General features: G+C 42.0%; 2 protein-coding genes across 3 annotated transcripts in view; one reads left to right on the top strand and one right to left on the bottom strand.

Annotated features, from left to right (window-relative positions):
• Positions 1 to 17,037, bottom strand: part of HSDL2 (hydroxysteroid dehydrogenase like 2) — a 139,887-nt gene extending 122,850 nt beyond the window's left edge. The window contains exons 1-2 of one of the 2 annotated variants that reach the window (XM_063455303.1): positions 16,943 to 17,037; positions 16,616 to 16,715 (exon numbers count right to left, since the gene is read on the bottom strand). In XM_063455303.1, the coding sequence (XP_063311373.1) occupies positions 16,616 to 16,632 (17 nt within the window). In that variant the 5' untranslated portion in view covers positions 16,633 to 16,715; positions 16,943 to 17,037. Of the gene's footprint in view, positions 1 to 16,615; positions 16,716 to 16,867; positions 16,892 to 16,942 lie in introns of those variants that run through there. The other variant, XM_063455304.1, reaches the window with a different exon arrangement.
• On the top strand, positions 7,181 to 8,617 carry LOC134610498 (cyclin-T2-like). The gene has a single exon (XM_063453465.1). It carries the CDS (start codon positions 7,181 to 7,183, stop codon positions 8,615 to 8,617), a length of 1,437 nt encoding a protein of 478 aa, XP_063309535.1.
• Positions 17,038 to 17,652: the final 615 nt, after the last annotated feature.

Below are 17,652 nucleotides of genomic sequence, written 5' to 3'. Positions count from 1 at the left end.
GATCCATTCCGGGCGGTGAGGCACCCAGTGGTCGGACTCTTTGAACTGTGAGTAGATACCGGTATTTTATGTCTGGGACTTAATTAATTAAAGGGTGGGTGAATTAATTAAAGGAGGGGGGTGAATTAATTAAAGGGGGGGTGAATTAATTAAAGGGGGGGTGAATTAATTAAAGGGGGGGTGAATTAATTAAAGGGGGGGTGGATTAATTAGAGGGGGTGGATTTATTAAAGGAGGGGTGGATTAATTAGAGGGGGGTGGATTTATTAAAGGAGGGGTGGATTTATTAAAGGAGGGGTGGATTAATTAGAGGGGGTGGATTTATTAAAGGGGGGTGGATTAATTAAAGGGGGTGGATTAATTAAAGGGGGTGGATTAATTAGAGGGGGTGGATTTATTAAAGGAGGGGTGGATTAATTAGAGGGGGTGGATTTATTAAAGGAGGGGTGGATTAATTAGAGGGGGTGGATTTATTAAAGGGGGGTGGATTAATTAGAGGGGGTGGATTTATTAAAGGGGGGTGGATTTATTAAAGGGGGGGTGGATTTATTAAAGAGGGGGTGGATTTATTAAAGAGGGGGTGGATTTATTAAAGAGGGGGTGGATTTATTAAAGAGGGGGTGGATTAATTGAAGGGGGGGTGGATTAATTAAAGGGGGGGTTCAATGTACGTACCGGTACCGTAAATAAATAAGCCCTACCCTGAAAATAAGCCCTAGTGTGTTTTTTGTGACTAAAATTAATATAAGACCCGGTCTTATTTTCGGAGAAACACGGTAGTAAAGATACCATTTTTTTTTTCCCCCTCACTTTGGGATTTTATTTGTGGTAATTTCTTTTTTGTTTTGTCTAGTATGTACTAATAAAATTATGGTTTTTAGCAGCATCAGTTCACACTGAGATATCCTATTTGTGTATCCTGGACACTTTTGTCCTAGGGTTCCTTCTTCTCTCTTTTTTTGGTCAATTCATATATAGGGTTATCCCCTACTATTGGATACTCTCAGGACACACTACACTGTTCCCACGCTGTGGGATCCCCTTGTCATTCTCGATGTACATACCCATTAGCACACGGATACATGCACACATTTGGACACAAACAGACTGGCTGTATACACACACACACAGAGAGATAAAAACACTGGTACATCCACACCCAGAGATACACACACTGACACAGATATGTACACACACATGGGTACACATGCAGGGGTGTATTTGTGCGCAGTGTTGGTGTAGGAATGCTGAGATGTATGTATTGCAACACAGATGCACACTTACACAAACACGAACACATATACACATGCAGTGGTGTATGTCTGTGCAATGTTCGCGTTGGAATGTAGTCGTGTATTTGTGTGCAGTGTTGGTACTGGAATGATGGGATGTATGCATTGCCCTATGCATAGATACGACACTCAAATACACAGGTGCACATACAAACTGACACACAAGTACACAGACAAAGGTATACATAAACACTGACACAAAAGGTACACATACACCCCGATACAAACACACACACAGTCAGATACAGACATACAGCCAGATACACACACAGCAAGATACACACACTGACACAAACACAGCCAGATACACATACATACAGTCAGATACACACAAATAGATATTCATATTATTTAGCCACCCTCCTGTCTCATTACCTTTACAGAAGGGTGGCTTCTCTGGGGTCCAGTGGGAGCTGGATGGCCGAGGTTGATGGGAGCCTGAGGAACTTGGCTACCTCAGTCCCTCTCCTCCTCCTTCTTAGTGTGTGCCTCCTCCTCCCAAGCAGCACTCTTGTTACTTGGGAGGAAGGGACCTCACAACATTTCCTCCCAGAAAACAGGGAGACAGGAGCCCGGTCCGAAGCACTCTTAAAGGGCATGGGGTCCCGATTGTTTCACCTGCCGCAGCCCACCGGGAAATTTCTCAGTATCCCGATGGGCTGGGGGCACACTGGGAAGCTGGTTTGGGCCCCTAGGGGTTACTGGGCCCAGGGCAGCTGCTCTGTGTTAAAGACGGTCCTGATTACAAGTACACATCAAGAACAGTTCTAGGCATGAACAAGGGCCGCATCTGGGGCCACTGTTCCCTAAATGCACAAAGGGACCACCACGCTGCCCCCAACCAGAGGACGTGGACCTCAGAAACGCCCCCATCGGTCTCTACAAGCAAAGCGGCCGGGGCACGCCCCATCCCCCAAAGTCACTACATGCACTCATATACTCACATACTTAAAAAGAATAACCATATCATCCCCAAACACCACCCCTACCGCCAACTCATCTCAAAGGGAGCAAAGTCAGCAGTTGGTGGGCAGCTAGAAAGCCTGGGGGGGCACGGGACCCAGAGTGCAGAGGTGCCTCTCAAGACCATCCAACGTGTGATTGGAACCAGTCCTTAGACTAACCCAACATCATTCTTGCGTACATCTCTAAAGTACACAGTGAAAAAACAAAACACATAAAATAAGGATCGATCGATATTGATTTTTTTAGAGCCGATACCAATAATCTGTTAACTTTCAGGCTGATAGCCGATAATTTACCGATATTCTGTACATTTACCATTTTGAAAAAATAAACTATTTCTAAAGGTAAATTAACAAAATATACATGCCACGTGTAGTGGATGCAGTGTGTTTAGACAGGGGAGCTGTGTGTGTTTGTGTAGTGTGTGTGTAGTGAATGCAGTGTGTTTGTGTATTGTGTGTATATAATGAATGCAGAGTGTGTGTGTGTGTGTATATATATATATATATATATATATATATATATATATTTTTTTTTTTTTTGCCTAGATTAGGTGTTTTTAAAAAAAACTTTTACAAACGAATAAAATCTGTCAACATTGAAGTTGCTGTTTAGTAGATAGGAGAGTGCGCTGGATCTTGTGTATTGTATAATATGGCCCCCAGCAGCACCCCATTTAAGCGTGTTTAGGTGAGTGCAACCATCCCCCATGTTTATATTTATATTTATATTTATATATATAAAAATAATGAATGCAGAGTGTGTGTGTGTGTATAGTGGTAGTGTGTGTATAGTGAATGCAGAGTGTGTGTGTGTTTGTGTACTATGTGTATACTGAATGCAGTGTGTTTGTGTAGTGTGTATATAATGAATGCAGAGTGTGTGTTTGTGTAGTGTGTGTGTTTCTGAAGGTATGTCATTTTTGTAAAATGGGGGAGGAAGGGGAGGAATTTTTGAAATCACATTTTTTTTTTTTAAATATTAAATCTGTATTTTTTTTTTACATTTTTTTTTTCATCCCCCCTCCCCCTGCTTGTTACCTGGCCAGGGAGGGGGGACATGGCATTCCCTGGTGTGCAGTGGGGGGCCCAGCACCCCTGTCTAACTCGCGAGATTTACACAGGGGAGCTGAAGGGAGCTGCTGGGAAGGTAAGTAAGAGCTTACTGCGGGCCCTCCAGGACCGCCGGGCTTGTAATGGGCCTAGCGGTCCTGGTATGCATTATTGGCAATATCGGTATCTCTATGGGCCGATACCGGAAATACCGAATATTGGCGATGTAGCGGAGAGCTACAGCTATTCTCCACTTAAGATCCCAGTGAGGCTCAGGAACAAGGCAATAGTAAATCCAAAAGCAGAGTTTCCAGCAGGTAAAATAACACAGCAATATCCCAACAGCAATCCCAATAACTGGACGACACACAGTTTCAGGAGCAGAACTGACAATCTTTATTCCAGGGTTCCTTATAAAGCATGCTCCCATGCAAGGGAGGGATTCACCTCAATTAGGACAGTAACCAATACTGTACTTGTTACCTCCCACACATCTCCTCCCCTCAGAGGGACTCATAATCCCCTTAAATTATACAGTACATTATCCCAAACCTGGATGTACCCCTAAACTGGTACATAACATTAATATTAGGGTACCGCTAGGTAGCCCTGATCTGGGTGAACAATATATCCAAAATTCACCCAGATCGGACCAGGGGTTCGGTAGTTAGGTGGAGGGTGAAGTTTGACCGACCGCACACGAGGTGGTAGCTGAAAAGGGTTCCATACGTTTGGGCCCTGCGGTCGGTCTCCGTTCGGCAGTTGAAATATACAATAATCTTAGCCATCCACACTTAACTTCACCTGCATTACAGTTCCCTCGTTCGGTACTTGGTTTCTACCGAATGGGGCTTCGTTAGGTCCCTCCGTTCGGTAGTTACGGAGCTCTGGAGGTCTCAGCGGTGTTCGGTTGTTTGAGTGTCCGATTTGAGTTCCAGACACTCGACGACCAAACACCGCTGAGATTTTGATGCGTAAGATGGCCGCCGCACGTGGTTCGTATACCGAACAGCGGCCACCCAGGCATCAGCAATTAAGGTTTTTATGAGAAGTGTGAACGCCTAACGAGGTGCACACTTCTCACTGGGGTGGTCTAATGGTTCGGTAGTTTCATTCTCATGAAACTTCCGAACCCACATACGAAAGTATACATAAATACAGGAATACAATAAACGAATATAGTTACACAGGTAAGTTATAGGACAGGCTTAATGCATTCCGCTACAGCCGATAATATCAGCAAGACCGATAATCGGTCGATCCCTAACATAATACACAATACTATCCAATGTATACTACGCTGGACTAGCACTGTCCATGACTGCAGGCTGTATTCACCCATCGCTCTGGACTTAGGACATACATAATCTTGCTGGAAAAAGCATGTAGAGGTTACCCCACATCCCCCCTAAACCCCCCATAAGCTAAATAGCACTAGCGCAACATTAAGTACCACCCAACAACAATAAACCAGCAAGGGCTGTAAAGCTGTAAAGCCTAAAGTACAGGGCACATTCCCAGAGTTATGGGAATACAGAGTAAAAAGCATTAGTTATTGAGAATGGGTTGCACTGTAGCATAAAAATCCCTCTGCCAAGAACAGGTCAGACTCCGTGCTTCCACGCGGAAGGTAAATGTGGTCATAGATGAGTAATCCAGCATCGACTCCCTGCACAATATTGAAGAGCTGCAGGTAGCGACCCTTGACCCATGCAGCTCTGACTAACAAAATGCAGATCTGTAGGCCTCATTCAAAGCATCACCACACGAGTCCCAAGCAAGTCCTAGCTCCTGCCTTGTGAAGTCCAGTGCCCTTCCTAACGGCAAACACGATTCCACCTCCTAGTGAGAACATAGATTGCAAAGGCCCAAAATTCACCTTCTGCACATAGCAACTAAGAAAGAGTCGACAACCCACCTGGAGTGGGCTCCACTAGGCTCCTGCTGTGATCAAAGAGCAAAATAGCCAGCAGTATAGGAGGAGTGACCCGTCCATTTGTGCGTACTTCTCCACCCAAACCGCCTAGACTCAGACCTGAGAGGCCTTGCAAAAAAAGTAAACTTCCGCACCCGGAACTGCACAGTGTTGGAGTTTCTATTCTAGTGGCTGTCAAAAGTTTCTGCTTCAAGCTATAAGCATGAAGACAACATATGATGTCTTAAGGCGCGCCATTTTGTCTCTGCGCTCCCTTATTTTAGCATATATTGGGGGGAGATGGGACCTAAAGATCATTGTCCATTAAGCCATTAGGACTAAATAAATAAATAGGGAAGAAAAGGTTGAAGTAACCATTTAAAGGAACATTAAAATTGTCCATTATACCACTTAATCCCAATTACCCTGTCCTTGGCAATGCAATGTTCTGTGTTTTTTTTTGTTTATTAAAACTGTAATGCTTGCATTGCAGAGTAAAATCCACCTTTAGTGGCTGTCTTCCTGACAGCCACTAGAGTCGCTTCCACTGCACTGACCAAATAAAACTATCATGTTTCACTGAAGCCCAATGGAAAGTGTTGAATACAAAGCTTTCTTATCGGGAAGCTTGGATAAGCTCGCCGTTAATGCATTTTTCAGAGGAGACATCAGATAGCAACCATCTGTTCAAAAATAAAAATTTAGCAAATGGTATTTAAGAAATTTAAATAAAATGGGACAGCCGAACTAATAAAATACACAAAGTGGTGTAAATAAATTCAGCCCTTCTAGAAAGCAGCGAGTACAATTAAAGTCAATCAGTATATGCCTTTCTCAACAGTCCACAAGCCTGACATTACAATGGTAAAGATGTCAAATGTACAAAAGTCAAACAGCTTGAGCAATGCAGAAAATAAACAAAAAAAAAACTACTCAGCACAAACCAATTATCCTTATGTATATTCTTACATAAATATTTTATTACTGTTATGTATTTAAGGAGTATTAATGTAAACAATTGACACCTGTATAAATAATTTACAAGTCAGTTGATAGCAAAAAATGTGTTCCTTACAATATAGCAAAAAACTAAAATAAAAATACAAAAATTACAACAAAAAAAACCCATAACAAATCAAATACCACATACCTGTATGAAAAACAATAATGCCTTAAAAAGCAATATATATTCTATAATAAGAGGCGTTATGTCTTTTATCCCATAGGTAACGCATTAAATGATCAAATTGCCAGTAAATTAGTTATGACGTGCTGATTAAGTATAATCGTAAAAAACCCTTTAAACGTGGGTGGATAGATGGGTCGGGAAGTGGTCTATTGTTTAAGGGTTTTAGTTCCCATATTCCTAAACATTTTAAGGAATTTATTATTGCAAATATGTTTGGAGTGTCAATTGCACACTGTGAACTTGTCTAACTTTTATTAGTACATATTATTCAATGTATGTTTTCAGTGTATGTATTAATATTGAGCATTCATATAATAGAAATGGGTTTTAAATAAAATGTAAAAAAAAATTTAAGCACACTACATATGTAGTTACTAATGTGTTTCTATAACCTGTGTAGTATGATGACAACTGACAAGTTTACTGTAATCCTGAACCGACTACAATAAATATAAAAGTTTAAAAAAAAAAAAAAAAACATTGAAAGAAATCCACTAAAACAAACCACATTAGTGATGCAGTTCCCAATCTGAGACAATAAGTGGTCTTGGTTATTACTATCACAAATTAGGGGAATAGAAGCAGATAGTTTATTTAACACCTTTATAGTCATGTAGGTTATGTAACTATTTTATGATAACTTATGTCCCATTTGGAGATGGAACACTGTACAGTTGCCCACAGTGATGGAATGTTGTCATGTCTATGACATCATTTCAATGAGCACATGTCTGGTGAGTGTGAAGCACTGCTTGAAGGAGTTGTGATGGCAGAGTGTGGATCTCTCGCAGAGCGATGGCTCTTTAGCCAAAAGCAATTGGATAACAGCCCATCTAGGCTGTGTGGGGTGACTGCGGGCAAGGAGCTCTTGCGCCGCCAGGAGGCTGCCAGTTTCATTCAGAACCTGGGCCAGCGGCTTGATGTTTCTCAGCTCACCATAAACACTGCCGTGGTCTACATGCACAGGTTCTACATGCTGCAATCTCTCACCAAATACCACCACTATGACATTTCTTCTGCAGCTTTGTTCCTTGCTGCCAAAGCTTTAGACCAGAAAAGAAAACTGGAAGATGTCCTTAAGGTGGCCCATGGTGTCCTCTATTCAAACGAGCCAAAGCTGGACCTCAGCAGCCTGAGGTACTTGAAGCAGGAGAAGCAGCTAGTGTGCCTGGAAAGAATCATACTTCAGACTTTGGGCTTTGAGGTCACTGTGGAACAGCCACACATGCATGTGATAAAATGTTTCCAGTCGGTGGAAGTCTGCAACAACTTGGCACGGGCATGCTATCTCATGGCAACCAACTGCTTGCACATGACCACTCTGTGCCTTCAATACAAACCAACGGTACTGGCCTGTCTGAGCATTCACCTGGCTTGCAAATGGTCCAGGTATGAAATTCCAATATCAGAAGAGGGCAAACACTGGTGGCAATATGTTGATCAATCTGTTAGTCTGGAGTTGCTGGATCAGCTAAGTGATCAATTTCTGCAAGTATACCAGAAAACACCAAGGGCACTGAGAAGGTTTAGACAGTGCAAACCTAACAAGGCTGCAGGGAAACCCAAGTCCGGCTGGCAACTTGGCAAATTCCTCCTTGTTCCACCTTTGGTTGAAAACGCTGTTACTGGTATCACTGAGAAAGCAGGTCTTTCCAACGCAGTCCCTTCCACCTTTCCTACTGCTGTATCTAAGAATGCAAGAAGACTGCCCATCCAGGCTGCTCTAAACCCAGGTAAGCTGGAAACACCAAGGGCAAGACAAGTATATGATCCCCCCAAAAAGAACACTTCGTCTGTTAACCCATTTGCCATGGACTTTAAAAAAGCTATAAAACTTTTCAGCAGGATACACCACACTCATAAAGGGTCAGAGCGCTCTGTTATTATAGAGAATTCTCATAAGACAACACCTGATAAACACCATGGTCTGATCCTCCCACCTCCATTAGCTGTCCGAAAAATATCACTGGAGGAATACAGGCAGAGGGTTAAACAAAAGTCAACTGGCAACAAAGATACAGGTGTACCTCTAAAGTGGCAAACACCCAAGCCACCTGCTCCCTCCAACAAAGAGGCTCTGAAAAGGAAAAGAAAATCGCCTCCCAGCGACAGGCATAGCTCTTCTAATGAGGGTCACTGCAAAATCAAATATCCTAAAATGGAGCACGGGAGTGGAAACAGCACGAATAGCCACAAAGGTTAATTGATTTGTTATTACGGATTTGATAAATTATTAAAAATAAAAAGTTTACATTTTGCATATATTTAATTGATTATTCAAAGTGAAATTATATACTGTTATTGTACAAAGAAATTTGATTGTTTTGCTTCATTTTTAACTTACATTAGCATTACTGATAAATGAGAGGGAGCATTCATCTTGGGGATATCACAAAACTAAAGATTTAAGCAAATGAAATCCAAATAGCAAAACTGAAGCTAAAGTAGCTAAGTTGTAATTAAAGATGAACTGTAGAGTTTTTCCATATCTGCTAATTTACCCTTAATTTAATTTTCTAAAAGTCAGAGTTTAGTAAATAATCCTGATTGAAGTGGTGTGGCAGGGGTCGATTTAACTTTGAAATTTTGTTTGTATTTTATTGCACGGTCTATATAATGCATGAAAATAAAACATTCTTTATCTAGTACTGTCCTTTAAAGGAACTATATGTGCACTATAACAACATCAATGTGATGTTGTTATGGTGTCCAAAGGTCCTTGGCACTTTCTTACCTGAAGGAGTTAAACCAATCACGAATGACTTAACCCCAAAGATTGCTCTCTATCGCAGATTGTCCCCCAGTGGCACACGGTGTCTCTTTGGTTTTTTATTTGGTCAATCTTTGTTTTATTGGGGTAAAGATGGCAACATACAATCATATTAGAAAGGTGTGTACTGTTAAATGCAATGGTAAACAAGCATAATGTGTACAAGTGTTAGAATCATAATGCCTCGATTTTTTTTGGGGGGGGGGGGGGGGGTTATAAATAGAACATAACACAATAGGAAGCAGGAACTTATAAAACAAAAAATAATAATGCCAATAAGAGATGATTTGCACGGGGATATCTTCAGGAATAACAACTAAAAAAAGCTTAGATTGGTAGCGAAAAGTTTACCCGGTGCTATGGTCATATGATCATAGCACCAGGAACTGTGCCTCCCTCTCCCCTGCCAGCTCTGCAGGACCAGAGGGGAGGTCATAGATCTTCCCTCTGGCCCGCTAGCAGTGTAATACTGCAGCTGGCAGGAGAGGGAGAGATGACCTGGGGGAGCTCTAATCTCGCGAGAGTGAACTCTAACCTGAGCTGCAGGCTAGAGTTCACTCTCATCACTAGGGCTGCCCAGGCTTCTCCACAGGACCACCAGGGATTAGTACTGTCCCCCCTCCCAGGCAAAGGTAAGCAGGGACGGGGGATATCAAATTATTATTTTTTGTTTTAATAATAAATATATTTGCTAATCTGCCCTCCCACATACACACACTATACCCCTCACACCATGCCCTCCCTCAGACACACTGCAACACACACACACACACACAATACTGCCCCTTCCCCATACTACAGGCCCTTTCCCGGCAGATCCTAAGTAAGTTGTCAAACCGTTTTAAATCAGTTTGACTACTTACCCTGGGAGGGAACCACAACCACTACATATTGCTGTAGTGGTTATTGTGCCTGGATTGTTTCCTTAAATAATCTACCAGTGCCCTCCCGAGATTCGGTTCTGGATCCGCCCCTGACCGGGAAACATTTCTGCTGAACAAGGGGCCAGTATATGCCGCAGCGCTGTACATATATACTACCTAGAGGTTTGTTTTGACTTGGGGCACCTTGGAAAAATATTGAAATATAAAAGGCGCCTTGAACCTAAAAGGTTTTTAAAACCACGAACAATTTGTCAGTGTGCTTAGGGTAGTTCAGTCAGTAGACTAACATGGTCAGACAGTTAAAAGGCACCTGGTTTCTCCAATTCAATTTGAAGAATCACAAATTGCCGCCGGGCAGGAGTGACGCTGGTTGGACTAGAGCGGTCAGCTGATGCTCTAAATCAGGGGTTCCCAACCCAGTCTTCAATTATCTCCAGGCACAAAAAAACACACAGGGCTTGACAAATTTGTTTTGATTCTAGGAGCCAGATTTTTTTTTTTTTTTTTTTTTTTAAACTTGCATAGCTTTGTATTAAACAACAAAAATACAATTCTTAAAGGGACACAATATTCACCAGGACCACTACAGATTAATATAGTGGTTCTGGTGTCTATAGCCTGTCTCTGCAGGCTTTTCAATGTAAACACTGACTTTTCAAATAAAACGCAGTGTTTACATTGCTTTCTAGTGACACCTCTAGTGACCGTCACTCAGATGGTCACTAGAGGTGTTTCCTGTGTCAGTGCAGCACCTACATTCAGCGTCTCCACGCTCTACATGGAGGCGCTGAATGTTTCCCATAAAGATTCATTGATCTATGTGGATAGGCTGATTGGTGCAGCGTTTTGCAGCCAATTCTATGGAAAAACATTCAAATGACTAAGATCATCAAGCTTGATGATCTCAGTCAGAGGCAGGGCCAGTCGAGGGGAGACCAGCATGGCGTGAAGACCATGAGACACACCCACCCACCCACCGTGACAAAGACACACACACAACCCCACCATGACAGATGGACAATGCCTGTGGGGTCCAATAGGCGACTGGCTGGGTGCTCGTGCAGGCAGGCGTCAGTTGCCCGCCCGAGCACCCAACTTGCCCTCCCAGCTACATAATTCCCCAGCCGGCCTCCCTCACATATCTCAGGCGCCAAGGCCAAATTCCTAGGCGCCTGGGATTTGTCAAGCCCTGATGTAGGGTGCCTTTAAAAATGTTATATTCAGTTTACTATATAGACATATGCTTTTCTGGAGGTTTGCTGTGTAATAAACTAAGATGAGCTACCTGGTACAGCATAGATGACTTCTTTAGATTTTGGGAAAAAGCCTTTCCAGTGTTACAGATAAGTAAGAACTACTGTGTACATCTTTACTATAAAGGATGCAAGAGTCATGTTATGAGAGCAGAACATCAGAGTAATTAACATCTGGGTGTAACCATGCAAGTATATGTTTTCCCAAGCCATCCTGTCTCTAAAGCAGTCCAGGCCTGCTCCCAACTTACCCCAGAAACCTTAACTAGTCAGTCACTTCTTACAGAATTTTCTAGTATAGCTGGAAGAGAAGAGATGAAAGGGAGCAAATTGTGTAAAGACAGAACTCTCTGGTAAAAGGGGTCTGAATTAACCACTTTTGGGAGGTACAATGGATTATGGGATGTCTGGTTAAGGAATGCAAGAATCAGTTTTGAGAAGACAGCCAGCCAAGAAGAAGGGGAGAAGAGCGCAGCAAGCAGAAGTGCCATGGTGAACTGAGATACACTGTCCCAAAATGAAATCGCAAGGAGAAAATCATCATTGAAATATGGTCCTTTTTCTATGTATCTATTGGTTATGGAGTGTATGTGTGTTTAATGTGTACTGGGTATTTTCCTTTAAAATCTGTAACAGTAACCCAAGTCAATATTAATAATCCTTTTTTTTTTTATACACTTATATTTGTGTCACATTCTTTAAAGAATACCCTTGTAAGAGGGTCATGATTTCTTACACTATAAGGGAGGGGTCGCCTAGACAGGCCCACAAGTGTATTGTACCAGTACTAGGTGGATTAGCTCTGAAAATGGTGAGTGCTCCAATTTTAGAATTGCTTCCAAGTTATAAAGGTTTTACTCTAGTGTGTGTTATTTATGTTTTAAATGTTCACATATGACGTAATCACGTCATAAGATAAGAGTTTTGGAGTTTTAGAATTGACACCAATAAACACGGAGTTGCACTTTACTGTTTATATAATAGATAAGTGTTTGTATATTTTTACAAGTGACACCAAAAGCACTGTGTTGCACTTTACATATTATATATAAATGCAAGCTCTGCAATACTTTTAGTTGAATTAGTAATGCAAAATGTTTATGGAGCTTAGACTCTTTAAATCAGAAAACTTGTCCATCTCCCTTGTGCTAAGCTTGTCAGAGATGCTAAAAAAAAGTTCTAAACATATGTGAATTATACTAGATATACATCTAGCCTGCCTTAAAAGCAAAAAACACCATCAAATCAACACTGATTATTTTCTTACTCTGTAATATATGAAATATGCCCACCAACAATGCACTGGTAGGAGACCCTACAGATCCTGTACAGTAGGGGTGCAAAATGCAAATGCAAAACCAATGTCCTGCAGTCCTCAGCGTACACAATTATGTGTAGCGACAACGGAGTATGAGCACCTGCCTACAAAGGAAACTGCATCACCAGTGTCAGCCAACAGAAATGCGTCAAAATTGCAACCCAGTTATGGGAGATCTGCCAACATATCTCCTCCTTAACTTTACAGCACAGCACTGTGTGTGAAGGATGAGAGGTGGGGACTGGAGGTACCCTTACATTCACTGCTCTATCCTCACACACAGAGCTGCATGTGTGAATGTTGGGGAGGTGAGCAGCCTGGCTCCGAAAAACAGACAAATCCAGGAATAATGCTTGTGGGAGGACAGTGTATAATGAAGGATGTAGAGAGAAATAGAATGTAAAAAAGGTGCAGGCATGGGGAAAAGGAGCAATGGGGAGAGACACAAGGGAATGGGGTGATGGGGGGTAGAGACACAAAGGAAAGAGGTGATGGGGGGAGAGACACAAAGGAAAGAGGTGATGGGGGGAGAGACACACAAAGGAAAGAGGTGATGGGGGAGAGAGAGACACAAAGGAAAGAGGTGATGGGGGAGAGAGACACACAAAGGAAAGAGGTGATGGGGGAGAGAGACACACAAAGGAAAGAGGTGATGGGGGAGAGAGACACACAAAGGAAAGAGGTGATGGGGGAGAGAGACACACAAAGGAAAGAGGTGATGGGGGAGAGAGACACACAAAGGAAAGAGGTGATGGGGGAGAGAGACACACAAAGGAAAGAGGTGATGGGGGGAGAGAGACACAAAGGAAAGAGGTGATGGGGTAGAGAGACACAAAGGAAAGAGGTGATGGGGGAGAGAGACACAAAGGAAAGAGGTGATGGGGGAGAGAGACACAAAGGAAAGAGGTGATGGGGGAGAGAGACACAAAGGAAAGAGGTGATGGGGGGAGAGAGACACAAAGGAAAGAGGTGATGGGGGGAGAGAGACACAAAGGAAAGAGGTGATGTGGGAGAGAGACACACAAAGGAAAGAGGTGATGGGGGAGAGAGACACACAAAGGAAAGAGGTGATGGGGGGAGAGAGACACAAAGGAAAGAGGTGATGGGGGAGAGAGACACAAAGGAAAGAGGTGATGGGGGAGAGAGACACACAAAGGAAAGAGGTGATGGGGGAGAGAGACACAAAGGAAAGAGGTGATGGGGGAGAGAGACACAAAGGAAAGAGGTGATGGGGAGAGAGACACAAAGGAAAGAGACACAAAGGAAAGAGGATGGGGGAGAGAGACACAAAGGAAAGAGGTGATGGGGGGAGAGAGACACAAAGGAAAGAGGTGATGGGGGGAGAGAGACACAAAGGAAAGAGGTGATGGGGGGAGAGAGACACAAAGGAAAGAGGTGATGGGGGAGAGACACACAAAGGAAAGAGGTGATGGGGGAGAGACACACAAAGGAAAGAGGTGATGGGGGAGAGACACAAGGGAAAGGGGTGATGGGGAGAGACACAAGGGAAAGGGGTGATGGGGGAGAGAGACACAAAGGAAAGAGGTGATGGGGGGAGAGAGACACAAAGGAAAGAGGTGATGGGGGGAGAGACACACAAAGGAAAGAGGTGATGGGGGGAGAGACACAAGGGAAAGGGGTGATGGGGAGAGACACAAAAGGAAAGAGGCAAAATTGGCAAGGATGACAGGACATAAAAATATTCTACAGACTTCACCCAGCAGCTTGCAACCAGACATTAGAAGACACTTCAAAGATTCAAGCACAACCATCTCATTAACATCAGGAATGTGGAATTTTATATCGCTCGAAGACCTGGCAGGAAAACTTTTTGCATTCTTTTACCCGGGCAAGCATCACCTGCTCTTTACAATACTCAGGACTCGTGGCCGCCAGGATTCAGCATGACGTCATATCCCGGCGGCCAACATGCTGCTGGTAATCTGTAATGTGTGTGAGAGAAGGTGTAGAATGTGTTATTGTATGGGTTGGTGTGTGGCAGTGTGTTTGTGTATCATAGCCACATAATCACTTTGTGATGGATAATTGCAGGTATAATAGACTTTACACTGCTAAATTGTATTTCTTTAATAAATGACCTCTTACCCAGATCCAGTGAGTAAGAGGTTTAGACTTTAAGATGCCATTTTGTCCTAGATTAATGTGACAAGTCAAGGCCTTGCCTATGTCAACCTTAAGTTTTGGTCCAAATAATGATTAAGATGTCTAGGTCATGACTGATAAGGATGTTTTCATTTAATTTTTGCATATGAGCAGCTTTTAACCCTAAAATGTATAATTAACCTATAAATTATCTGTAGTAACTAGAAATGCTAAATTATATATGCCTGCTTGACCAATGCTGGAAGAAGACATTACTTGTACAATCAGGAAGGGTACATTATACTTATACTTTATATTGCAAGCATGAATTCATTTAATTCTATATACTCTGCTTTAGAATATAATAATGGATTTATTATATCTAATAATTTATTATAACATTTTTATTTTTTTATTTAAAGACAAAGTTATTGCTTCCAATTCCCTAGTTTTTATTGTAGTCTCAATTATTTATATATTTTAAATAGAGAAACTCTTAGCAACTATATAACATTTTTGTTAAAGATATCTATACCGTCAGCCCTGCTTAATTCTATGCTTTATAGTGGTCAATAGGGGTACCAGCGGATAAAACATTAGAACCCGCCAACACACATCACATGCAGCCGGTACCGATGTTCTATCATAAAACTGTACTACATGAAAATTCCCTGCCCCAAGGACTTCCAGTGACGAGGCCACACCGGAAGAGAGCCGAAACAGCTGTAGGTTCGATTACCTGTGTGCGCCCCACCTGGATGGAGGTAGGTGATTCACTCTGTGAATCAGCATGCTCTCTGGTGCAGTAACATACCCATTGTGCATGCGTGTGCAGAGTAGGTTATTTTTACGGTGCGCGTAGACATGCCCAAGCGGTTTTGCACAGAAGGGTAGAGTATTTTGATGGCGCTACAGCGCATGCATGCTGTAAAAAAAATACCCTACCCCCTACTCCCTACTGGTTGGGCACAGGCGTCCCACACAGGTAAACTCAACCCTGTGAAAATGTCCTACCCCCGTCACTTCTGGTGAGATGGGGTTAAGGCTTTTTGATAGAACACCAGCATAAACCGCACACATGATATACAGCCAGTACTTACCACATTCCGTACTCTCCCACGCACTTCACACACCATAAAAAGGGGGAAGACTATGGGTCGGCAGAGTATATAACACTTAAGGTAATTTGCAAGACTCCACAGGAATGTTTGCAAAATAAATACAAATGCCAACACTGAGGCAAAAGTAGCCATGTTGTGACTATAGCAGAGTTAGTGATTTATTTTCCAAATTACCTATTTTTGCCTAAAATTTTTTTTTCAGATTTGTGAAAAGTGAGAATTCAGGAAAAAGCCATGCCAATGTTCAGGGCTCTTAGCAAGAGACAAATCTTTTTAATTGAAATTGTTTTGTGTCAGCACATGTACAGTGTGCTACCACTTTAGTCCCTTGGACATGTAGATTCATCTTAAAAAATGCCACATCCCTTTTAACATTGGAGGTTAAATTCACGGATTTGGAAAACAATTTGGAATACAGATTTCAGTTCCCTGTTTGGCAAATAAACCCTTTCTTTGTGGACATACATGGTAATAAGCTATTAAAGAAATACATACTTTACAAAATAAAGTAACATGTTTTTGTTTTTATAACTGTGATTAAAAGAAAACCAAGATTAAAAACAAAACAACCATATTGCACCAATTGAATGTTAGTTTCCGTGCTTTACAGTCTCTTCCAAACTACAGGTGTACAGAGAATCTGTATTACTGTAGAGGTGACCCTTGTGAAGAAAATAGATGTTAAATCACAAGGTGCAGCATCCTCATACACCCAGACACCTGGTACAATGTGTGCAGTACAGCTTACTTACCCTGTATTTTGCAACATAATGGAGCACCAATTACTTCTTAATCAGGAATATTCAGCAACAAGCATGGAAGGAAATCAGTAATGAAGATGGGCTGGGGGATCTGTAACACACAAGAGGACAGATTATACTAATAATGGCCTTTACTCTGCATGTTCAAAGTCACAATACAAAGGTCAACAGCTGTGTAAAACTACACCAACAACTTATATGTTACACAGGTCATGGCTGCCAAGCATGGTCTCTATACTGTACTTTTAATGCACTGTATGCTCTGGGCTGGGCTGGTTGTTAGTGCACTTGGTGCTAGTTCAAATTCTACCTGCTTACCTTGACCGGTCACCCAGTTCCTGCAAAGGCAAAAAAATCCCACAGACATGTGCAGCTGTCAACCAATCACGGCTCTCTGCTGGGAAAACGCTGTATTCGCTGGGGATCGAGAGTGAGGCTTGGAACGCATTACATGCAATGTTAGATTCCAACACTAGGGGGAGATAATTTGTGGATAAGGAGTTTTTAGTAGTGTGCAGAACAGGCAATGCTTTCCTAAGCTTTGTTATTGTTTTTTTTTTTTTTATCTTGTAAATAGGTGCAGTGAAGTGAGCTCAGAGTGATTTTTTTAAATCAGCAGTTTTGCTTTATGAATATAACTAATGTAAGCAATAAAGTACATTGTGATAACATAAACACACAAATACTGGACCAGTTGAGATTATAAAATTTAAATGAGGTACTCTATCCCCAAATGAAGACAGGCATGGACGAGAATTTCTTTATATGTGCAAATAGAGCTGCTCATATGCAGGTTTTTATTGACTAAACTGTGAAAATGTACAACATTTTAGCAAAAATAGCCACTAAACGGCTTTGCCTCCATTTTTCCTTTCATGTATATTTTGTGAAAATTCAGAGTTCAGCAAATAGCCCCGTCAATGTCCAGGGCTCTTTCTCCAATGTATGCATAACATTAGATTTTCATTAATCCATCTGCTATATAGTTTAGAAACTCTTATATATGGCCTAAAGCAGTGGTGTCCATT

Source organism: Pelobates fuscus, chromosome 5, assembly GCF_036172605.1.
Source record: "Pelobates fuscus isolate aPelFus1 chromosome 5, aPelFus1.pri, whole genome shotgun sequence".
In the NCBI taxonomy this organism is placed as follows: Eukaryota; Metazoa; Chordata; class Amphibia; order Anura; family Pelobatidae; genus Pelobates; species Pelobates fuscus.
Note: the sequence above shows the minus strand (reverse complement) of the source record. Positions and strands in the feature narration are given on the sequence as shown.